Raw genomic sequence first — 25,917 nt, forward strand, 5'->3', positions numbered from 1 at the left:
AGCAAGATAGTAACCTTTCATCAAACCCAAAAAAAGTTAAGCAATCAAATTTAGAAAATAACGTCAAAAATGATAGGAAGTAACAATCACTATTCCTTAATATCTCTTAACATCAATGGACTTAATGCCACAATAAAAAGACCCAGACTAACTGACTGGATACATAAACAGGACCCTACATTTTGCTGCTTACAGGAAACACACCTCAGGGTCAAAGACAAACACTACCTTAGAGTAAAAGGCTGGAAGACAATTTTACAAGCAAATGGTCTCAGGAAACAAGCTGGAGTAGCCATTTTAATATCAGATAAAATTGACTTTCAACCCAAAGTCATCAAAAGAGACTCTGAGGGACACTTCTTGCTGGTCAAAGGAAAAATACAAGAAGAACAACTCTCAATCCTGAACATCTATGCTCCAAATGCAAGGGCACCCTCTTTCGTAAAAGAAACTTTATTAAAACTCAAAGCACACATTGCACCTAACACAATAATTGTGGGTGACTTCAACACTGCACTTTCCTCAATGGACCGATCAGGAAAACAGAAACTAAACAGGGACACAATGAAACTAATTGAAGCTTTGGACCAATTAGATTTAACAGATATATATAGAACATTCTATCCTAAAACAAAAGAATATACCTTTTTCTCAGCACCTCATGGTACCTTCTCCAAAATCGACCATATAATTGGTCACAAGACAGACCTCAACAAATATAAGAAGATCGAACTAATCCCATGCCTCCTATCTGATCACTATGGAGTAAAAGTGGTCTTCAATAGCAACAGAAACAACAGAAAACCCACATAAACGTGGAAACTGAACAATACTCTACTCAATGATACCTTGGTCAAGGAAGAAATAAAGAAAGAAATTAAAGACTTTTTAGAACACAATGAAAATGAAAACACAACATACCCAAATCTATGGGACACAATGAAAGCAGTGCTAAGAGGAAAACTCATAGCCTTGAGTGCCTCCAAAACGAAAATGGAGAGAGCATACATTACCAGCTTAATGACACAACTGAAAGCCCTGGAAAAAAAAGAAGCTATTTCACCCAGGAGGAGTAGAAGGCAGGAAATCATCAAACTCAGGGCCGAAATCAATCAAGTAGAAACAAAGAGAACCATACAAAAAATCAACAAAACCAGGAGCTGGTTCTTTGAGAAAATCAACAAGATACATAAACCCTTAGCCAGACTGACCAAAGGGCACAGAGAAAGTATCCAAATTAACAAACTTAGAAATGAAAAGGGAGATATAACAACGGAAACTGAGGAAATCCAAAAAATCATCAGATCCTACTACAAGAGCCTGTACTCAACACAACTGGAGAATCTGGAGGAAATGGACAATTTCCTTGACAGATACCAAATACCAAAATTAAATCAGGACCAACTAGACCATCTAAACAGTCCCATAATGCCTAAAGAAATAGAAGGAGTCATAGAAAGTCTTCCAACCAAAAAAAGCACAGGACCAGATGGTTTCAGTGTAGAATTCTACCAGACCTTCAAAGAAGAGTTAACACCAATACTCTTCAAACTATTCCACAAAATAGAAACAGAAGGAACACTACCCAATTCCTTCTACGAAGCCACAATTACGCTGATACCAAAGCCACACAAAGATCCAACAAAGAAAGAGAACTTCAGACCAATTTCCCTTATGAACATCGATGCAAAAATACTCAATAAAATTCTTGCCAACCGAATCCAAGAACACATCAAAACGATCATCCACCATGATCAAGTAGGCTTTATCCCGGGAATGCAGGGTTGGTTCAATATATGGAAATCCATCAATACAATCCACTACATAAACAAACTCAAAGAACAAAACCACATGGTCATTTCATTGGATGCTGAAAAAGCATTTGACAAAATACAGCATCCTTTCATGCTTAAAGTCTTGGAGAGAACAGGAATTCAAGGCCCATACCTAAACATAGTAAAAGCAATATACAGCAAACCGGTAGCCAGCATCAAACTAAATGGAGAGAAACTTGAAGCAATCCCACTGAAATCGGGGACCAGACAAGGCTGCCCCCTTTCTCCTTATCTTTTCAATATTGTACTTGAGGTACTAGCTCGGGCAATTCGACAACATAAGGAGGTCAAAGGGATACAAATTGGAAAGGAAGAAGTCAAACTATCATTATTTGCAGATGACATGATAGTCTACCTAAGTGTCCCAAAAACTCCACTAGAGAGCTCCTACAGCTGATAAACAACTTCAGCAAAGTGGCAGGTTATAAAATCAACACAAGCAAATCAGTGGCCTTCCTATACTCAAAGGATAAGCAGGCTGAGAAAGAAATTAGGGAAATGACCCCCTTCACAATAGCCACAAACAGTATAAAGAATCTTGGGGTAACTCTTACCAAACATGTGAAAGATCTGTATGACAAGAACTTCAAGACTCTGAAGAAGGAAATGGAAGAAGATCTCAAAAAATGGGAAAACCTCCCATGCTCATGGATCGGTAGAATCAATATAGTTAAAATGGCCATTTTGCCAAAAGCAATATACAGATTCAATGCAATACCCATCAAAATCCCAACTCGATTCTTCACAGAGTTAGAAAGAGCAATTATCAAATTCATCTGGAACAACAAAAAACCCAGGATAGCTAAAACTATTCTCAGAAACAAAAGAAAATCTGGGGGAAATCAGTATCCCTGACCTCAAGCAATACTACAGAGCAATAGTGTTAAAAACTGCATGGTATTGGTACAGTGACAGGCAGGAGGATCAATGGAACAGGATTGAAGATCCAGAAATGAACCCACACACCTATGGCCACTTGATCCTCGACAAAGAGGCTGAAAACATCCAATGGAAAAAAGATAGCCTTTTCAACAAATTGTGCTGGTTCAACTGGAGGTCAGCATGAAGAAGAATGCGAATTGATCCATCCTTGTCTCCTTGTACTAAGCTCAAATCCAAATGGATCAAGGACCTCCACATAAAGCCAGACACTCTGAAGCTAATAGAAAAGAAACTGGGGAAGACCCTTGAGGACATCGGTACAGGGAGAAAGTTTCTGAACAGAACACCAATAGCGTATGCTCTAAGAGTAAGAATTGACAAATGGGACCTCATAAGGTTACAGAGTTTCTGTAAGGCAAAGGACACCATCAAGAGGACAGATCGGCAACCAACAAATTGGGAAAAGATCTTCACCAATCCTACATCAGATAGAGGGCTAATATCCAATATATATAAAGAACTCAAGAAGTTAGACTCTAGAAAACCGAACAACCCTATTAAAAATTGGGGTACAGAGTTAAACAAAGAATTCTCACCTGAAGAACTTCGGATGGTGGAGAAACATCTTAAAAAATGCTCAACTTCATTAGTCATTAGGGAAATGCAAATCAAAACAACCCTAAGATTTCATCTTACACCAGTCAGAATGGCTAAGATTAAAAATTCAGGAGATAGTAGGTGTTGGAGAGGGTGTGGAGAAAGAGGAACATTCCTCCACTGCTGGTGGGGTTGCAAATTGGTACAACCACTCTGGAAATCAGTCTGGTGGTTCCTCCGAAAACTGGGCACCTCACTTCCAGAAGATCCTGCTATACCACTCCTGGGCATATACCCAGAGGATTCACCACCATGTAATAAGGATACATGCTCTACTATGTTCATAGCAGCCCTATTTATAATTGCCAGATGCTGGAAAGAACCCAGGTATCCCTCAACAGAAGAGTGGATGCAAAAAATGTGGTATATCTACACAATGGAGTGCTATTCAGCCATTAGAAACAATGAATTCATGAAATTCTTAGGCAAATGGATGGAGCTAGAGAACATCATACTAAGTGAGGTAACCCAGACTCAAAAGGTGAATCATGGTATGCACTCACTAATAAGTGGTTATTAACCTAGAAAACTGGAATACCCAAAACATAATCCACACATCAAATGAGGTACAAGAAGAAAGGAGGAGTGGCCTCTGGTTCTGGAAAGACTCAGTGAAACAGTATTCGGCAAAACCAGAACGGGGAAGTGGGAAGGGGTGGGTGGGAGGACAGGAGAAGAGAAGGGGGCTTACGGGACTTTCGGGGAGTGGGGGGGCTAGAAAAGGGGAAATCATTTGAAATGTAAATAAATTATATCGAATAAAAAAACATTTAAAAAAATATACAGTTGTTGGCTACTGCCAAGATATGAGTGTCATTACTCTACCTATAGGTATATCTTGCTATGCTGGTCACTCTTTTGGTTCATAGGCTGATCACAGATAAATAGGTGTATGCTTGCTTTTCTCCTCTGGAAACTCGTATATAATTTCCTGGTACTATGAAAGCTAGACCTCAGACTTTCAGGGTCAGATCTGGCTCAAATCTTCTGAGTCTTGTGTCTAAAGTACATAGTATCTGGAGCCATAGGATCTTATCTTTAATTCCTGGGAGGCAGCCAAGAGCAACTACAGTGCTTTATCCTGCTTAGGGCATCTCTTATATCCTCCTGACCAAAACCTCACAAGGAAGTTTCTCATGTCTGGTACTGAGGTTTTTGTTAAATGGCTCTTGAAAGTAGCACTGTAAGCCCAAATGGAATAAGGTGTGGTGTGTGTGTGTGTGTGTGTGTGTGTGTGTGCGCACGCGCATACACAAACTTACATGTGCTACATGTCATTTTATGCAAATATAAAGATATGATTACTTAAGACCTATGCAAATATCCTTAGTGTTATTTATCCTTCTCCCTCCCTCTCAACCTCTTCCATATTTATCCCCATCATTTCCCCATTTCCTGCTATTTCTCCCTCTGGGTCTCCCCTTCCCCATACCATAGTCCTCTTTGCTTTTCTAGTTTCTGTGGTTATTCCAAGATTTATATTCACATCTGAAGATTTGGAGCTTTTTAAATAAGTAAACAAAGCAGTCTGACGCTGTTTAACCTGGATTTTCTGTCTCCCCTTTCCTTCCTTTTTTTTTTTTAATTATTTATTTTATGTATATGAGTATACTGTTGCTGTCTTCATGCACACCAGAAGAGGGCATCAGATCTCATTATAGATGGTTGTGAGCCATCATGTGGTTGCTGGGATTTGAACTCGGGACCTTAAGATGAACAGTGCTCTTAAACATTGAGCCATCTCTCCAGTCCTTATCTCCCCTTTCTAAGCCTTCTGTTCCTCTTTCATTTTTTCCCATACATGAATTCATGTTATTTTGATCAAATCCATGAAACCACGCTTTTCTACACATTCAAAAGCTGATTTTGATTAGTTTGAAATACATCTTGTTGCTTTTCTTTGCTGTAGTAGAAGTAAATAAAGGCAAACCAAAGCAGCAAGATTTCTCAAAGCAAAGCATTATTTAGCCTCATGGAGTTAGTTCGTGATGCCCACTACACTGAGTGAATCCTTAAGGCAAAAAGCTGAATGGTAGGTAGATAGAAGACACATGTTGTTGCAATAGGCAGACTTGGAGAGACAGAGGGAAGTGAAGGGCTTGAGGGGTGTGGCTAAAACTGTTCATGTTGGAGATTAGAAGTTTTGGGTATGATTCATTAATATTGTGAATGTGTTTAATGTTACCAAATTGTATACTTATGAATGTTCAAAATAAGTATATAAGCATATATAATATATGTAAATAAGTAAATAAGCATAGTATAGACTTTTTATCACAAGAGAAATGTAAATAAAAAGAAAAATAAGATTTTAAGAAGACATTGCCTTTGAGAGGAAAAGAAGGACAAAGTTTTAGCTTCTTTTGTTGAACCCAAAGCCTGAACATATTCTTACTCAGTCACCAGAAATGTCTTGTGTAGACCTTTCTTTCATTTATTTGACTCCTTTTCCCCCTGATAATTATTTATAATAATTATCTATCATGTCTGACTCAAAGAGGCAAGAGTGGTTTCCTGTCCTAGACTGAGAGAAATGGCCACATTCACAATCTATGAAACTATTCTATAAAAGCTTTCAGCAGAGACCTGAGCATCAGAGGTGAGTGGCTCCCAAGATGCAGCCTCACAGAGAAGTTGGTGATTGACCTCAGTGTGAGTACGAATTGTGTTGACTGTTTTGCATTATAACAAATACAAATACATATTGTTCACATTTGGGGGCCTTGGAATTTTGGATTAAAGGTGTTTTGAAGCCTTTTCTAAGTTTCTGCCATTGGGTATTCGTGAGCAAAGGGGGTCTGGAAGGCAGAGAAGACCTCTGCTCATTCTGTCCTGTTTTCTGAAGTTATCCATGAAGAGAGTTTGAGACAAAATTCAGTGTCTAAGACTGCCTGCGTCCCTCAGAGAGCTTGCAGCATAATAGAGAGATAAAGTCAGAGAAGATAGATGGAAAGTGCCTTGGAGGCAGTCGGTGTGGGATGGCTGTGCAGAGGCAGGGGAGTGACTTCTCTAGGGCATGAAGAGAAGTTTCAGTGAGGGCAGCTCTTGGCATGTACTTACTTAGAACTGTGATAGAACAACATGAGTCAGATCACAAACCATAACATCACAGAACATAGCAATGAACAGAAGTAGGAAGGCAAAACAGATTCTATTCAGGGAATGATAGACGGGCCAATCAGAGGGCCTTCTGAGCCAGGTCAAGAGGATCTCAAATCTCTTATGTTTATTTATTTTTGAAAACAAGAACCCTGATTTTCCACTGGGAGATTTAGGAGGGAAAGACCTCAAAAATAGTTCATCTTTTTTTAGGTGGGTTCATCTCCAACCCACATACAACAAGAGATGATGGTGAAGAGTGAAAGCTACAATCAAAAGGCAACAGGTAAGCATGGGTGTCGTAGGTGGTCTGGGAACAGACAGAGCTAGAAGTATGATTAAAAATAAGAATGTGGTGGAGTCTTCCTTGGCTTTAAACATCAGACTAACATTGCAAACTGCAAAGAAGGTGAAGTTATATAAATGTCTGAGCTTTCATTATCCAAGTATGACAAAAGAAATAATCTCTTCATATAGTGTTACCATGAGGATTAAAGAGGTTGGGATGACAGAAATATGGAAACTCCAGACTACCTGCAGGGCCAGTGTGAGTGCATTCCCTATCCGAATCTGAGAGCCTGTACAATAATTTAAAGATTATTCTCTCCAAAGCCAAGTTATTCATATTGTTATTAGTCAACCTTTTGTAACTATGAACTTATAACCCTATTAGTGGAATGGTTCAATGACTTGTTCAGAAACGCTTATGATCTAATCAGTTTGAAGTGATACAGGCACTGGGGTGGGGTAGGATGGGGTGGGATGGAGATATCATATATCCCATCATAGTTCACAATTGAAACACAATAGGATGAGTAGTAATGGTAAAATTCATTTCAAGTAAACATTATCCTGGCACCAAAGCTCATCATCTCTAGGAATCATGTAAGAAGTTTTGAAAGTCCAACTGGCTGTCCATTCCTGCAAGTTGCTACTGTGGCCATTCTGTTTGGGAAGTGGCACTGTTTTTGTCAGGTTTCAGGTTCTGCTGTCCTTCGTTTGGACTGATTTGTGAGTCAGACCTGGAGTTATAGTTTCCAGCCGGCATAGTCTCATTGTATGATTCAATTCCTAGCAATACCCGGAAGTGAGCAACATACACAAAACACCCCTGTGTTTGCAGGCAGAACCAGTAAACTTGTGGTCCCTCCTCCTCACCCCTACCCAATGTTTTATCACTGTGAGTAGAATTTCTATGGAATCTTCAAATCTTTACTCCCCCCATTTTCATATGAACCTTAGTCTGCTTTGTAACAGTGTTACCTATAAATAATATCTTCTGCTTTCTGTCATAGTCTAGGAATCTGTCAGAATGGGTATCAGTAAATGCAGGGGCAAATGCTGCCAGTGTTTAATGGGAAAGTGGGGCTGCTTTTGTTTGCTCTCTTGAGATCTCACTATCTAATATATTGGGGTCTCACTATGTAATATAGGCTGGCCTCACATTTTTAATCCTACTGTTTCAGACCCCTGAGCGCTGGGATCACAGGTGTGTGCCACCATGCCCAGTTGACACTAGCACTCACTTTGATGCCTGTCATATTCCTATTACACCTCCCTTGCCTTAAAGCTCACATACACAAACTTGGGGGAAAACGTCTCTTTCAGACTGAGCCCTGAATGTATTAAGGAGAGAGAGGGTCTTCCTCATTCATCTCCACACACGCAGCATTGCCTCTGAGCCTGAACCAAACACACATGGAGATGCCATGGGAGTTATAACTACAAGCTTTCATTTTCCAGGGTTCAACAAAAAGAACCCGAGGCTAACATCCAATAGGAAATTATGACTGCCTTTTCATAGTTTCCAAGAACACTCACTGTTGTGTTGTCTTTCTGAAAAGTATTTATCTTGAGTACTTGTATTTTGGGGGGGGGGATTTTATGTAATAAAGCAGGTAGGAAAGTTAAAGACACGTTCTTCTCTACATGATGGTAAAAGGAAGAGGGAAGACTGAGTTGTTTAAATCGATGGCTTTTATATGAATGACCCCATTCCTTTTTTGACACATGGTTTATAGGAAATAAATAAATGTAAAAATCCCACTGTGACATGATGAGATGACTGGGTACTCAGTACCCGCAACGAGGATAGAGAAAATCTGCTGTTGACTGGATTTAGATGATTTCTTCTGGGTACTATAGCTGTGTCCACCCCAGACCTGAGCCATCATATCCCACACCGTGCTTCCCAAGCCACCGACTGTCTATTTCCTAATATTAGCAATGCCTTTTCCCTCTTAATGCCATTCGCCTCCTATTGAATACATTTAAAGTGGTAGTCTCATACACGCATCTGAGAAATGAGAAAAAGGCTTCGTAGGAAGGAATGAAAATGTGTGAACAAAAATATTACACAAAACCGATATGGTAGAAGTCAAGATTTATTGAAAAAAATTAATATCTTTGCTATAAAATTTGTAACAGGAATATTTTCCGAATGTTTTTCAATGCATAAACCTGAATGTTACATACCAAGCACAGGACAGCAGCAGTTGTTCCTTCTTTATTTACATTTTATGAAAATTGCTATGTAGTCCATGTGAAAAGAACACGCAATGGAGAACCGTTACATTAGAAAAATAATATCCTTGATAAAGCATTCTCAAGGAGTCCAATCATAGTTTTCTGCCTCTTCAATAAGGCAAAAGTCCCTGGAACAGCATATAACTTAATTTACAAAATACAATAACTGTTCAAACACATATTCAAGTTTTCTTTTGGTATGATTTTTTCCCCACTGTAAAATCACTTTTTTTTTGTAGTTGTTTTGTTGTTGTTTTATTAACGAAAACAGAAAGACCATCAGGAAAATGTCATTTAATGTTTTCAGCTATACATTACGTACACAATTCTGTAGCCTGGCACCCGCCATTGCTACAACTCCATTAGCTGTAAGCGTTTGCTCTACTCTGCAACAAGGCCTAGTTTGAGATTTTGTGGTCACTGACTGTGGAATCATTGCTTGGTATTCAAGGGACAGGTCTGGCATAGTATGAGGCTTGGTCTAGTTTAAGGAACTGGTACACAATTACATTTCCACGCACATGAAAACGCCACAGATGTCACTGAACAAAGCTTTGGTGGCTCCGCACAGGTCCCACGCTGGCAGACCCCAGCCCCCCTGCTCCTCCTACACTGTACAGCCCTGGCTGGCTTCAGGCGGTTTCGCTTCCAGCTTTCCTGGCTGGCAGTTAGGTCGTTTTAATTCCTTCAAAGGCACACAACTTCCATCTCTTCTCTAGCGTTGCTCCTACGCCAGTGAATTCCTGTTTGAACATCCGTGGCAGCCTCATCAGAAGCATTTCAATTTCACTGGCAGATATCTGTTAGGAAGAGAGAGATGTCAATTTTGGGAAAGCAGCCCAACAGAAAACCAGAAACGGGCAGACCTGGGTAAGTTCTGCTTTCCACAGAGACATTTAGTTTTCTCCGTGGCTGTCAGGCAACAGGGGGACGTACTGCCCTGGACCACCCTGTCTGGAAGCAGCTGGCAGGGTGGGTGTGGGATGAGGGACTAGAAGGTTCTGAGCTTGCCCCTCCAGTGGATAGAGAGATGCCTCTTGGGCAGAACCTCGTCTTAACAGCCTTCCCGACATAAAAGGCTCAGCTCAATTCCCCACCACTGCAGTGCTCAGTCTCACCTGCCTAGGGCAGAAACTTCCTGTAGCTCATAAGAAAGCCCTTAAGGTTGGATTTTTTGCCATTCAACCACTTTCTCTTCTTAGAGATGATAAAGGTTTAGGAATGAAGGCTAAACCTCAGATGCAGAGCAGTAAAAAGTCTTGATAGGCAGTCATAAAAAAAGCCACAGTGTCTAGACAGATGTTTCAGTTAAATTTTTTTCCTTAAAAACCCCCAGGAACTTCTTACATTAATAATTTATTTGTTCTTCATTTAAAACAAAATTAACGTTGATCTTTCCTACCACAGCCACTACCCTTGTTTTAATCAGGTTTGCATCCCAATCTGGGTGCATTGCAAGAACCAATACAATAAAACGGCCAATGTGGGGGCAGATATTCTGGTTGAAACCCCAATTGCTATTGTTAAGAGTTAAATGAACCTTACAGAGGTAATTAGTCTCTTTAAGCCTTAGCAAATGGGAGTAACATTTAATAAGGATGGGGTCAGAGCTGCGGCTTAGCACAGATTTTGGCACAGACAGATGCTATATGAAGCAGGGCGATTATCATTTTTTCATGGTGTAATTGCCACAGAGAGGCCACTGTAGAGGCTACCCTACCCTTCCCACTTAATATTGTCTTTTTGGTTTGTACTTCAATAGAAAGTCAAATCAACTGTAGTTAATGTTCATGGTGGGTTGGGGAGAGGAGACATTCCATATAGATTCAATATTCCTAGATCTATAGCATAAAATTTTAGTTGAAAAGAAGCATTCCTGAAAGGTAAAATAGACGATATTCTTTTGAAAAATATTAACTTTTATTTATATGCATTTATTTATATGCATTAGTTAGATGTGTATGCCATGTGTGTGTGTGTGTGTGTATGCCATGTGTGTGTGTGTGTGTGTGTGTGTGTGTGTAAGAATGCCAGAGGATGGAACCTAATCTTAGAGCTTGAACCACAGGTAGCTGGGAGTCACCTGATGTGGGGACTAGAAAGTGAACTTGGGTCTTTTGGAAGAACAGTAAGCTCTCATTAACCATTGATCCATTTCTCTATCCCCTAATAGACTGTATTCTGCTGTGCGCGTGTGCGTGTGTGCGTGTGTGTGTGTGCGTGCGCGCGCGCGCATAATTTGAAATCTGAATGCATTGTACCATAAAACTATGTTAGAAGGATTATTAAAGTTCCAAGTCAGCCCACAAAATGTTAGTAAGCAGACTGTTGAAGTTTTCATAGTGACCTTACAATGTGCCCCCTCTTTCCATGGGACACTGTAAGATTATCTTCTCTAAAATCCTCATTTCTATCCATGAGATGTGTGGCCGATGGGGAAGACAGAGCTTGGGAAAGAACTGTGCATGTGGCCTGGGGACTGATGAGCTTTATATGCTGGCTCTCCAGCTGGAGTGGCTAGCCAGGCAAGAAGGGCATTGTTAGGAAACACCAGGCACCAGGGCTCCTGTGGAGAGTGCAGCTTCCCTAGCTGCCTCTCTGGAGACCTTGGTTAGCAGTCTGGGAATGTAGCCCAGATAATCTATTTTTAACAGGCTCCCAGCAACTCTTCTGAGAGGTCCATATGGGTTAAGAATTGAGGCTTCAGTCAGACAGTTGAGGATTCAACTCTGGGCTAAGCCTCAGCAGTGTGGTCTTGGGCAGCTCTCATTTTAATACCCGGGATGTTCCATTCTTCCATGTGTAATCAGGGAAGTATCATCTCCCTGTGCAGTTGGGAGGAGTAATTCATTGTATAGCACAAGCAATGTCCCCTTTGTCTTTCTGTCTCTGTACAGTAGTACACAGACAGACAACAATGGTCTCAGTAAAAGGTTTGGGGCAGAAGGGTCAAGATCTGTGGTCAAAGGTCACATGAGATGAGTACAGGAGGTATGTAGTCAAACTCAATCTGTGTTAGGCCCAGAAGGAATTTTCTTAACTGACATCTAAAAATATGAAGGTTGTACATTTTAGCAGAGGAATCTATGTTGTTTCTACAGATGTACAGCTTGAGTAGTGTTTAGATAGGTCAAGTAGGTCTATATCCTCACACAATCAGTTCTTCCTTTTAAAAAAGCAAATAGACAAACAAGTTTTATGTGTATAAGTGTTTTGCCTGCTTCTAAGTCTGCACTAGATGGCATGCAGTGCCCATAGAGGCCAGAAGAGGGCATCAGGTTCTCTGGAACTGGAGCCACAGATGGCTGTGGCCATCATGTGGGTGCTGGGAATTGCACCCCGGTCCTCTGCAAGAGCAGCAGGTCCTCCTGACGGCTGAGCCCTCTCTCCAGCCCTGGCTATTTCTTTCCAGTAGACTTTTCTACATCCTTTTCCTCAGTTTCTGCAGGAGACCTTTTCTTTATGCTTTATGAGGCCAGGCTAGACCTCTTCAAGTTCTTCTCTTCTCCACCTCTAAATCTTTTCTCCTTATTCCATGAGGCTGTAGAGGGCGCGTTGGCCCCTCCCAGAACCTTCCTTTTACTTCTAGAAGAATTTGCCAGTCAAACTTGGGTGTTACACTTGGGCTGAGCTGTCTCCCCTCAGATCAAGCAGAGGTCATGGCTATGAGGATGGTAAAGTAGGGGTAGTGTCTGGGGTAACTATTCCCTCCCTGGGAAACACAGGAAGAAGCTTTAGGAAGGAGGGAAACAGCTACCTTTTTAGGGTAGACTAAGGGCAGCCATCTATCCTGGAGGCGGTGGGGCTGGGGTAGCAAATACGTGATGCCTGCTTGCAGCTGGCTGGGAAGGTCTAACCACTGAGACAGCTTTTTAAAAGCAAAACAAAATACCCGAAGGTTCTGTCATTCTAATCACTCATGAGATAGGGAAGCATTTACAGTTATAGAAACTGAGGGGGTCAGGTAGGGCTGGCCTGGCTCTTGGCACTATAGTCGGAATGCCATGGTCTTATTAGGAGGCTGCAAGAGGGAGTTAGCAACCATGTGGTCAGGCCTCTGTACTCGTCAGCTGTGAAGGAGGGCTGGGCCTTCCTGTGGTGAACACTGGCAGAGTGACCACGTACACACCAGCAGCCAAACCCCGAGGACTCCAAATGGACGGGGCTCATACACACACACTTCCATGCTGCCTCTGATAAGCACCCTGACATCATTTCCAGAGCAGCAGCAGACAGTGGGCTGGGTGGCCATGGCCAGCAATCACTGCAGGGTACTGTCATCTCTTTCGATCTGTTCTCTCCCTCATTCTCAAGACTAGGGGATTAACCGGGAAGAAACTTACTAAATGCTTCAAGGTCTTGATCTGCTAGTGCTGGGTTCTCGTGTTAATGTGAGTTTTAGGATGAGGCATTTAAACAGTACTTATCAGCTAGGCTGTGGCACAGGGCTCAAACTGAGACAGCTTCTGTGCCCCTTTTAAAAGCATGCTAACGGCAAGTAGATTTAAGTATTATTTAACTATATGTTTTTCTTTCACATGTGTGTATGTATGTGGGTACACAAACAACCAGTGTGCATGTGCAAACAACCAGTGTGCGTGTAGAAGTGAGACATCTTTACATCTTCTCCTCTCTCCTTCCGCCTTACGTGAGTTCAAGGGATTGAGCTCGGTCATCAGGCTAGCACGGCAGGTGTCTTTACCCACTGCACCCTCCTCCTACAGGGCCACGTATTCAATACACAGAACACAGATAGCTACAAACAGCTAGACGGAGGTGGGGGATGGGAGGTGAGTGAGCCCAGGAGGAAGGAACCCAAGTTCTAAAGTTCCTAGGCTTCCCAAGGACCGCGTTCTGCTGTGTGATGGGGTTGGAGCATTTCACATGCCATCCCGCCCAGCATATGTACCCATTAGGGGATTACAGCTAACCTAGAAACCTTCCTGGGGGTGGTCTCCATGGCACCCTGGGGAAGAGGCCGAGACTGCTTCTAGGCCAGTCGATGTTTTCTTTTGTTGTTGTTGTTGTTTTTTGTTTGGTTTTGGTTTTGCCTTTCCCATCTCCTGATGCATTTACGGTGTTCATGCTTTCTGCCCTCCACTGTCTCCAAAGCAGTTTTGCTTTACAGGTATTTTCATCTGCCTCATCTTCCTGACTAGGCGCTACCTCTTGCCCTTTCCCTTTCACAGCTTCCCTTCCTACCATTATATTCTCGGGCTGCTTCTTTACCTGTTTTTGCTTGTTTTAAATTATCCAGAAAACAACAACAAAACCCCAAACCCCCCAAACAGACAGAGTTTCTCTGTGTAGCCCTGACTGTCCTGGAACCCTCTCTGTAGATCCAGACTGGCCTTGGACTCAAGAGATCAGCCTGCTTCTGCCTCCCTAGCACTAGGATTAAAGGTGTGCACCACTGGGCTAGGGCTTCTAATACTTAGTCCTTTAGGAAGAACTGAGCTGTGATGAGCCTTATAAAAGGAAACAGGAGAAAAGGCCCCATAATAACCCCGGGACTTCTGTGATGTTGACATCCCTGGGGAAGCGTGGGAGACCTGCTGTGTTTGTTTCCTGCTCTGCTGGTTTTAGCCCACATCCTCCTCACCAGGCCTGCAGACAGATGGGAGGTGATGGAGCCACCGTGTCCCATACTGTCAGGTAAGGGGGCACTGAACAGTTGGGACACTGTAAAGTCACAGGCCGAGGTGCCAGCGAGGCCAAGCGCAAAGCCATATTTTCCCACGTGATTCACTGGCACACAGATGCCACAGGATGGGTGCTCAGGTGTAGGCGGGGAAGGAAGAAAGGCGAAGGGAGGATTCAGAAGAGAAGGAGAAATTGGAAGAGGAAGGGAGGGGCAGAGGAAGAAAAGATAAACGCGGGAGGATTAAGAGGATTTCATGGTGGAAAAATGTAGAAGGGAGGAAGGGAAGAAACGTTGAGGGTTGAGAGGCCACACTGGCTCACACGCCCGCAGGGATGCTTCTGCCTGTGACCCCACCCTGCTCAATCTGGTACTTTACCCATTTATGGCTGGTTTTCAAGTTTATGTAATTCGTTCGTTTTGGGTGGAGTGGGGAGGGAAAGTGTTGTTAGGAACTGAACCCAGGACCTTGTCCATGTGAGTCTATTTCTCTTCCTCTCTCTATGTCTGTCTTTCTGTCAGGCTCTCTCTCTCTCTCTCTCTCTCTCTCTCTCTCTCTCTCTCTCTCTCCCCTTCTCCTCCTCCTCTCCTCTCCTGTCTCTGTCTCTCACTCTCGCTTCCATGTGTGCTGGCCATCTGTCCTGTTCCCCTCTGGGCCAGAGGGCTAACCTGGGCACATGAAAAGGACTGACACATAGTCTAGTATTCCTTGGATGTCACGTAGCCTTCTTGGCTTCCCTTACTGTGAGCGATCATATTCTTTTCTGCAGTCAAGTGGAAAGTCTGTTCCCTTCTGGAGGTGCTTTGATACCTAAAAAGCACATTCATTATGGTCTGTCTAAGCAATCGTTCATTAATGCTCACTGACAGATGGCTGTTAACGCCAGCACATATATCACAGTGAGGATTATTCATGTGGGAAATTTAAACATTCCACTAGGAACACTTCACCCACTGTCTCCATCCACGGCAGCCCAGGAAAGAAGGCTGGGCCATCAAGACAAAGCCAGAATCTCTTGGAAACTGAAAAGATGCTGAAATTTTGCCTGGTCAGAGAAATGTTTTAAAAACGTAGATGATTTTTTTCCCTTAGGAAATGCTCATCTACCTCTGAGCACCCAAGTTGTGGTGTCCTGCCACACACAGAGGAGGAGAAGGAGAGATGTCTGCCTGTGTCCTGCCACAGAGGCAGGTCTGCCTGCGTCCGGCAGCATCTGTTGTCAGATCATACTGGGTCTGTTGTTTTGGGAGCTTTGAGTAGAGGCTGCAGGTTCTGCAGAGGTGGGCAGGGCAGCCTGCCACACACGGGACTGAATTACAGTCCTCTGAAGAGGTAAATTTTCCTTCCTTTAATTCCTGCACATGGGAGTCAGAGGCAGGTAAAGGTTTGAGGCCAGCTTGGTGTGTCTAGTTGGTCTACATAGGGTTCTGGGCCAGTCAGAGAGGAAACTCTATTTCAAAAGAAAATATACACATACTTGTGTGTGTGTGTGTGTGTACACACAAGTACACGTACATTAGAGAAGAGCCTCTAGACCAGCAGTTCTTACCCTAGGACACGTGACCCCTTTGGGAGCAGAGCAACCCTTTCATGGGGTTTGCCTAAGACCACCGGGAAACACAGATACTTACATTATGATTCATAACAGTAACAAAATTATAGTTATGAACTTAGCAATGAAAATAATTTAATGGTTGAGGTCACCACACCATGAGGAACTGTGTTAAGAGGTCGCAGACTTAGGGAGGTTGAGAACGGTTGCCCTAGGCTGTATGAGCAGTTAAGACTGAGCAAAGGAAGGCAGACAGGAAGTAATCAGTTGCCACAGCTCCACCCCGGTGTCAGTGGGGCTTAGCATCAGTGGGGAGGGTGGAGGCGCTCAGCTTACGGCTGGGATTCCGACCCAAGGCGAGTGGAGACTTGGTGTTGTCTGCTTTGAAGATTCAGCAAAGCCTCCTGAAGCCCCTTGCCCTGTCTCTCTGAAAGAACCACCCTGCCCGCCTGCCTCACATCTCGGATAGAAGGCAGGTGGATGAGGAAAGAAGAGTGGTGTACTGGCTGGTTGTGTGTCAACCTGACACAGGCTGGAGTTATCACAGAAAGGAGCTTCAGTTGGGGAAGTGCCTCCATGAGATCCAGCTGTGGGGCATTTTCTCAATTAGTGACCAAGTGGGGAGGGCCCCTTGTGGGTGGTGCCATCCCTGGGCTGGTGCTCTTGGGTTCTATAAGAGAGCAGGCTGAGCAAGCCAGGGGAAGCAAGCCAGTAAGAAACATCCCTCCATGGCCTCTGCAACAGCTCCTGCTTCCTGACCTGCTTGAGTTCCAGTCCTGACTTCCTTTAGTGATGAACTGCAACATGGAAGTATAAGCTTAATAAACCCTTTCCTCCCCAACTTGCTTCTTGGTCATGATGTTTGTGCAGGAATAGAAACCCTGACTAAGACAAGTGGGCAGCCGGGAACAAGCCAAGAAGGGAAAAGGGCAAAATGCAAATGTCATTATCAGGAACAAGAATAACGTTTAGCTGGAAAATGGCCTCTTATGGGGCTGCATGGTTCTAGGAGACATGAACAATTTACATGCCCAGCGTAATTGAAATTAATTCTTGCTCTCACTTCTACTCCCAAGTGCAGCCTTCGTGGAAATGCTAGGAACAAACAGTGACATCACAGGGCCGGACAGGGCCTGCTTTTCTTGCTTACATCATTGCAGGGGTGAGCGGAACCTAAATGCTTGCTGGCTTAACAATTGTGCCAGTGGTGGTAGTGTCGAATCTCAAGGAAAACTGTGTTGTTCTGAGAGGAAATTTCACATATTACTTTTATTATTAGAAGCAGCGACCTCACTGTGCTGTGGTTGGTGGGAAAGAATCATGTTGCCTGAATGCAATAGTGACCAAAACTCTGCATAGGGCCACAACTCCCCATTAATTCTGATTAACCAGAGGCCTGGGCGTGACTGTTGCCTTGGAGACAGCATCCTCTGCCTCCTGCCTGAAGGTCCAGGACTATGAGCCTTTTGGCAGCTGATGTGGGGACAAGGCCCTGGTGAAATCGCTTAAAGAAGGTAAACCTCTTATTGTTTTGTTTTTGGGTTTTTTTTTTTTTTTTTTTTTTTTTTTTTTTTTTTTTGTAAAGCCCTGAAGATAGGGAATTCCAGGATTCAGCAAGAATTTCCTCTCTGGATTACAAAGCATAAATATCTTCCTAGCCTTTCTGGGCTAGAAAGAATACGTGGTCCAGTCCCTGGCACACAGCAGTTTTAGAGTCCTTTGTGATACATTCACCTCAGGAATGAGGACAAAACTTGGCAGCACTACCGGACATTTCCCTGAGGAGACGGAGGACTGTGTGGGCAGAAATGGAAGTGGAGAGAGCTCTGTGTGTTTCCGTTCTGAGGGAAGTACCCTGTTGTCTTCTCAGCTGGAACTGCCCTTAGAGCATCAGGGAATTCCCCATGGCTAGCTGTAGATTAAGGCCCGTCTCACCACTGATAGCTGGTGTCCACATGGCTCCTTCAGCCATCTCTCAGACCTGGCTCTCAGGCTGTCTGACGCGGCCTTGCACTGTAGCCAGGCTGTTTTCCAACCCGACGCAGGATAAAGGATGTCTGGAGAAGACTCTGGCAGAGGCCTAGCTTCTCTGTTACCTGGGGTGAATTACAGTAGAAGGAGAAGAGGGAGAAACATCCTCTCCATAGCCTTACACAGGTAGAGACCTTCCAGGTCCCACTTCTGGTGGGCAATCCGAATGGTAGCAGAAGGAACGGCAGTTCCTACTGTTACTTAATTTAAATGGTTCCCACTATAGTCAGGACTGGTATGGCCATCCCATTGAGGGAGCTGGGGCTCCTGTCTCTGTCTCTCCTCATATAGGGTCAGAGGGAAACAGCTTAAGACCTTTTATCACTTCTGATGCTACCCAATAAACCTTGGAGCTTGATAAGGGACACTATCAAGCTGTTATTGACTGCTCCAATCTCCAACACACCCAACTAAAGTGTTGTGTGCCCGGCAGAGACAAGCGAGTCTCTTCACTTACCAGAATACAACTGGCCAAAGTCTCCAAAACAGCTAAAGAACCTTTAGCAGACTATTCTAACGTACCCAGACAAAAATCAGAATTGATACCCCAGAACAAACTGACATGCTGATACCACCATCAGGGAAAGCCACATTCTGAGAAGGCCTCCCCATGACAGGAGTGGCTGATTCACCACATGCAGGAATCTCAGCGGAGGAGCACAAAACCTATGGAAAAGTCAATTTCTCTAGGAGCACATTCAAAAGCAATTAAAATAAACAGAATGTCCACTAAAGAACTCAAAAAATGATTATACCAAAAAAAAATCATTAAGTTGAAGACAATAGTGATAGTTTAAATAAAATTCAGAAGAAAATGGTCACAAATGGCCCACCAAAATTGCACCACAAAGACATTAACCTCACTAACCGAGTAACAGATAATGAGATAGGATCCTTACTAAAATGTCTAAGAAGAAGAAAGCTGGGGATCACTTGGTTTCACAGGTGATCTTACAAAACTTCTGAGGTGCTAATGCCAATTCATCCTGAACTGCGCTGAAGACCTGAAATTCAAGGGCCTTGCCAAACTCATTCTATGTAGCCAGCATCCTCCAGTCACCAAACCCTCCCAAGGACACAAGGGAAAGGAAAAGAAAACTACATGGAACATATCCCTGATAAATACTAATGCAAAAATTCTCAATGACATTGAATTTAGCAGCACATGAAAAAGATCAGCACCAAGATGGTGATGGAGAGCAATTCTGCATATGCAAATCAATAAAGGCAATTTATCACACTACTATAACAAACGATAAATTCCCGGTAAGCAGAAAACACACTTGATAAAAGTCAACATCTCTTCACATTAAAAGTCCTGATAGGTGAATTACCACTGCTTATCACAAAAAAAAAAAAAAAGGCTCTACCTGAGAAACCCACAGCTAATATCACACAAAATAGGGAAATGCTGAGAGCATCTAAGATTGAGAACAAGATAAGCTCCTGCAGTAAACACTAAAATCAGGATGTCCCAGAAACCAACCAGATACACTGGCTTCCTTCCTCCCCAAGTGTATGTGGGCAGTAAGATCTGCTGTGAGGTATGGTATGCTCGGGCCAGCTGAGCCGTCTGGAAGGAAGCCAGGCCCATGCACTGTATAGAAGAAGTTGCCGAGACCAGCCCAGCAGCCTGGGAAAGGCTCAGGCCACTGGGCTTCCAGAAAGGAAGCTCTCCAACCTGCTGAGCAGCCTGAAAGGTTTGCAGAGTGCTTCATGTTTTCAGCCTTTCTGAAGGGGTCTCCCACGCTGTGGTGGGCTTCTGGGGGATGCAGCTGTCATTGTGTCGTTTCCGCTCTGTTAAGTAATGCCAATAAAACTTATTGATGCACCGATTTGGATCCTGGTGGCATCTTTACTTCAATCTGTCATCTGTTCCCTATCTGGGGCGAATAGGTAAATAGATGTTTATTCACGTTTCCCCATAAATTGTCACACACATCCAGGAAGGGGATAGTTGATACGGGTGCTATGATGTTAGAAAAATGGGGGAAGAGCTTAACTAGGGAAGGAAGGCAATATAGAGGAAGAGATAGGGGACAGGGATAAATAGCACTAAGGATTTTTGAGAAAGTCATATGGGATTATAGTTTATGCTTACCTATAATTACATATAATACACACAAAGTGTATGTGGATATGTAGTTATACCATTTGGGGTGTTAATGCTACCCCAAGAGCCATAAACTATCTAACAAAAATCCCAGTATCAGGCATGGGGGGAAACCTCCTTTTGAGTTGTTGGTCAGGGGAGTTCAATAGAGACCCACCTTAAAAAACAAAAACCAACCCAATCAAAAACAATTATAGGTCATCGCCCTTGCTCCTGGTTGCTCCAGGAACTTGAAGGTAAGTCCATATTGCTGAAGATGCCGTAGACTTTGAGCAAAGGACATGGAGGAATCAAGGCTGAACTGACCTGGTCACCTCCTCCCTGAAGACTAGCTCTCCATGGTATATGAAGGTGGAGCAGCTGAGAGCCTACTCAGATAGCAAGTCTAGGAATAAGACTTGGCATAAGGTGCCTACAAAGTGGCACTTGTATCTTTTTTTTTTTTTTTTTTTTTTGATTTTGGTTTTTTGAGACAGGGTTTCTCTGTATAGCCCTGGCTGTCCTGGAACTCACTCTGTAGACCAGGCTGGCCTCGAACTCAGAAATCCACCTGCCTCTGCCTCCCAAGTGCTGGGATTAAAGGCATGCACCACCACTGCCCGGCGTGGCACTTGTATCTTGGGAATAAGCAACAGCTCTCACTGGATTAAAACCTGCCCAGTAGGAGGGAATCCATGCCTGCTGCTGTAAACGTAGTCAGCTATCCATTGCTGAGGCCATGGGACCTAGAGGACAACACATTACTGCAACTTCCCTAAACCATTGCAATTTCTAAATGCTATCCTTCTACCCACACATCAGCACAGCTCCTGCTTCTCATTAAGGAACTTCTTTTTACGGCAGAGACCATTACAGACCACCACCAAGGGTCAAAATGCAAAGAAAAACTGCCCATGCCCAGCCCCAAGGGGAACATCTACAACACAACCCCTTCTACCCAAGGCTCATGGAACATGCAGAAGAGGGATGGAAGTATTTTATGAACCAGATGACACCTGCTGTGAGACTGTGTCTTCTATATATGACACAGAACCTTCACCCATGGCATCTCAACAACATGGTAGCCTAAACAAATCCTGAATAATGATAGGACCAGTTGGCACAACATGCCATGCCGAGGAGGGTGGGGGACAATGAACAAGGGTCTGCCCCCTAGATGAAGAACCACGGGCAATTAATGACTTCGAGAAAGAAATAATTAGTCTTCCCCAAGGATGAGCCCCTAAGTGATTATCTGACACCAGTGGCCATTTCTAAAAACATATTCGTGGGTGCAACACTAAATGGACTCGGACTATTATATTTATATTTATGTATCTATATTAACAACAATAAAGAGAAATAATTCAATTGATAAATAGGCAGATGAACTGAACTAAAGAACTCTGTCAAAAGAAGAAGTATGAATGGTCAGTATATAAAGTGTTTAACTTCCTTGGACACCATGGAAATGCAAATGAGAATTCCACTGAGACTCTACCTCCCCCTATTTGGAAAACAAGTAACAGAGAACCCTTAGGAAGCAGGGAAAAGGAACCCTTATATACTGTAGTTTGGTGGGTCTGTAATTTGGTTCATCCATCGTAGAAATGTCTTTGTTTCCCAGCACCTGCAGGGTAGCTAACAAACCACCCATTCTCTTCTGGACTCTGCAGGCACTGCACACTCATGGTGTCCATACATGCAGTTCAAAAAAATGTATATATATAATAAAACCAAGTTTAAAAAAATTAGAAGCGGCAATATCATATGATTCAACTATACCACTCTGGGTATTTACCTGAAGAAATCTCAATTAGCATATAGAGATATCTACCTACCCAAGTACCCTATTATAATACCTATAATAGCCATATTATATAGTCAGCCTTGGTCAACAGACTAATAGGTCTGTATTAAAGAATTACTCATCTATAAAGAGTTAAATCTTGACATTATGTGAAATGACATAAATCCAGCACAGAAAGGCAGGTGTTATATGCCCTCACTCATATTTGGAAATGCGCCCTTGGGAGGTGGGTGACAAGAAAAGAGACCACACTACACTCCCCTAATATGTACAATTAATGTGTATCGATAGAAAAAAATGTAGTTTCCACAAAAAAAAAAAAAAAATAGACGTATGGACTGGGGATGCCCTAGTGACTGAGAGCACTACCTGTTCTTTCAGAGGATTGTCTTTGTTTCCCAGCACCTGCAGGGTAGCTAACAAACCACCCATTCTCTTCTGGACTCTGCAGGCACTGCACACTCATGGTGTCCATACATGCAGTTCAAAAAAATGTATATATATAATAAAACCAAGTTTAAAAAAATTAGAAGCGGCAATATCATATGATTCAACTATACCACTCTGGGTATTTACCTGAAGAAATCTCAATTAGCATATAGAGATATCTACCTACCCAAGTACCCTATTATAATACCTATAATAGCCATATTATATAGTCAGCCTTGGTCAACAGACTAATAGGTCTGTATTAAAGAATTACTCATCTATAAAGAGTTAAATCTTGACATTATGTGAAATGACATAAATCCAGCACAGAAAGGCAGGTGTTATATGCCCTCACTCATATTTGGAAATGCGCCCTTGGGAGGTGGGTGACAAGAAAAGAGACCACACTACACTCCCCTAATATGTACAATTAATGTGTATCGATAGAAAAAAATTTAAAAGCCACTTTTATCCTTCATTAAAAATCTATGACTAAAAACCACTTGCAGTTCCTCTGGGAACCATGGGAACCATGGAACTCTGGGAAGTGTCAGGTCTACTTAATAAAGCTCAGGCGGGCAGCATTGTGATCCTGAGTTGGTAAAATCCTTGGTATCAAATGATAATGCGGTGTGGTAATGGAATCCTGTAATCCATGCTAACCACCAAATACAGAGGATGCCTGAGATACGAGGAGATATGCAGGGTCACAGGTGAAGGTGGAGCATCTGGTAGCACAAGGCGCAGTACCTTTTTCTGCCTGAAGATGGCGCTTCTGTTTACTTCCGCTGCCTTTAAGGCATTTTTGTTTGTTTTCTGGTTTGTGAGATTTCTCTGTAGCCATCAGCCCTCTCTTGTCTCTTACAGAGGGCGCTTGTAAAGGACATGGCTTTACCAGCTGCAGCCCCTCTCAACTGTTCACCTGAACTCACCTTTCCCACCCTGTCTCTTTGTATTTGGCAAAAACATTGCTAATTTTCAGATGGGAGAGCCATACTTCAGAAAAATGTCCCAAGGTCTGACTCCGGGTATGACCCATAAGGAACACAGCTGAGGGTAACTCAGCTGTCATTTTTAACACTCAGGAAATCATGTTAAAACCAGCTATGGACAGACATTCTCCAGCATCATATCAGATCGTTAGGCTGTTGATGGCAATGGTCCCTCCATGTGACATCTCGAGCATGGAATCTTGTGTGAACGTGACCTGAGGAACCTGCCTCATTAGCCACCCTCACAGTGTCTTCCTCCTCATCGCTGAAGCTCTCAGGCCAGCGAAATTTCCAATCTCTCACGGGCTTTTTAAAGCGCCCTGGCATCTGTAGACCGTGACAAGTCACTGTCACTTTAAATAACTGATTTTTCTTCATATAAAGAAAAGCAAGTGGATGACAACTGTCTGCCAAAGCCCCGGGGCCTTTGAGGGGGGGCTGCTATGGGGATCTATCTTAATGCAGCTCACGCGGCATCCACCTGCAACCAGCAAGCAACACGCTGAATTCCAACAATGAAAGTTCAATTAAAAAGCCACTTTACCTTAGAGTCCAGCTGCTGCATGTATGACCACAGATACTCTATATTAGCTCCAAAGGGGTGAACATGAAGAAACGTTGATATGATGCCTGCATTAAAACAGAGGAAACAAAAAGATAAACATTGCAAGTTCTTTGGAGGAGATTGGGGATTTGTCTTCGTTAACAAATGCCACCTGACCTTACCAACTTTCGTGTGACTGAGTCACGTGGTCGTTAACTAATGCCACCTCACCTCACCAACTTTCGTGTGACTGAGTCACGTGGTCTGACCATTTCCAACACCTCTCAACCAGTATCCACCAACAGCGCACTTTGCAGGCAGTTAACAGTGATACGGTGGAAGAGACGGAAGAGAATAAATACGCTGTCTGGAATGGGGATGTCTGGAGGTTAGCCTGGCTAGACGCTGGGAAGATGTATAGATGGATAGAAGTATTTCTAAACCAAGGCTCTGGGAAGCTGGAAGCAGCTCAACTACCAAGTGTATGGTCGATTTCCTGATCTGAATTGTAGTTTTTGGAAGGCTAAAATGATCTATTTTCTCTCTATGGACTTTGTAGTACGAAAATAGCTTAGACAGCTGTGTCAGAGATCACGTTGCCTCGAGTGTCCTTGATAATTACAGTCTCTGGTTATGAAGCACGTGTAATCCACTTCCCAACACCAGCTCCACACAACTCGTGCCACTTCCACAGGCTGTGGCTGCCGGAGAAAGGGATCCAGGTGCTCTCCTCGCCTCTGCTCTAACTCACACGGCTATCATTCATAAAGGTCTGGAGACCGGTCCTTTCCATCTTGGTTGTACTGACAAATGGCTGGATTATCAGCGTCAGTGAAAAGCATGATCTTCCTTCCCATTCTCCCTGCTCCCGGGTCCAAAAGCAAAATTGTGAGGGAGGGAGTCAGCTCCACAGACCGTGTGCTGTTCTTGGTGAAAAGGGCAAGCTTAGACGGAGACTGAAGTCTTTATTCAGCTGTGAGGTATATTACATCTCCCGCACTGTGTACCGTGAGAACCGATTCTGGTGAGTCAAAGATCACCTGCCTAAAATGCAGTCAGGGCAGGCACCAGGCAAGCAGCAGGTCAGCCTACATCTGCAGGGCTCTTGAAATGATTAGGGATGGCGTTTGCCCCCTGTCCTCCTCTGTGATGTGTGGGATGCCCACGGATGAGTGCCAGCCATGTTTCCAAGACAAGTTCCCAGCTTATCTTAAGACAAGGATAGAGAATGAGGGTCTGGATGAGTTCTCTTGATGACTGTCTTTTGAGGTTTGTTCATAGGAGGTTTGCGTGAGGGTGGTGGGAACAGTTACATCTCCATCAAGCTGGAATATCTGTATTCTGAGATTGTTTGCGGCACAGAGAGCTCGCCTTTTATTCTGAGTCTATGCAGATCTTTTTCTGATCTACAGTTTGATGGCATAATAGGGGACCATGTATAGGTGATGATGGTAATTTTAACATCTTTAAGTGACCACTTGAGAAAATGTAGTTTCTCTGTTCTGTATGCTTGTTTTTTTTTTTTTCTCTCATTTTAAAACTCAGATTCGACTTTGTAGATTAAGTCTCTATGGCTTCTTGAAAGGAACCAGGTTTTTTCTGGGATGGACATCTATGGAGGCGGTGTGGAGGTAGCTATAGCTGCTGTGGATTCTTGCACAGGATAGCCATGGCCTATCTAGAAGACAGCATTTCACGAGATTTCTCCCTATCCTCTGGCCCTTGCACCCTCTCCACATACCCTCTGCCTTCTATGGCGTCCCTGAACCTTGGGAGAAGGTTTGATATCGATGTCCCATTTAGGCCCAGAACTCAGTCTCTCACTC

General features: G+C 43.3%; 1 protein-coding gene across 3 annotated transcripts in view; it reads right to left on the bottom strand.

Annotated features, from left to right (window-relative positions):
• Positions 1-8,839: 8,839 nt before the first annotated feature.
• Enox1 (ecto-NOX disulfide-thiol exchanger 1) overlaps positions 8,840-25,917 on the bottom strand; it is a 567,937-nt gene continuing 550,859 nt past the window's right edge. For all 3 annotated transcript variants that reach the window (XM_052190902.1, XM_052190899.1, XM_052190900.1), the window contains exons 18-19: positions 24,092-24,177; positions 8,840-9,799 (exon numbers count right to left, since the gene is read on the bottom strand). In XM_052190902.1, coding sequence (XP_052046862.1) covers positions 9,668-9,799; positions 24,092-24,177 — 218 coding nt within the window. In that variant the 3' untranslated portion in view covers positions 8,840-9,667. The remainder of the gene's footprint in view (positions 9,800-24,091; positions 24,178-25,917) is intronic.

The sequence above is a fragment of the Apodemus sylvaticus genome, chromosome 8, assembly GCF_947179515.1.
Source record: "Apodemus sylvaticus chromosome 8, mApoSyl1.1, whole genome shotgun sequence".
Lineage (NCBI taxonomy): Eukaryota > Metazoa > Chordata > Mammalia > Rodentia > Muridae > Apodemus > Apodemus sylvaticus.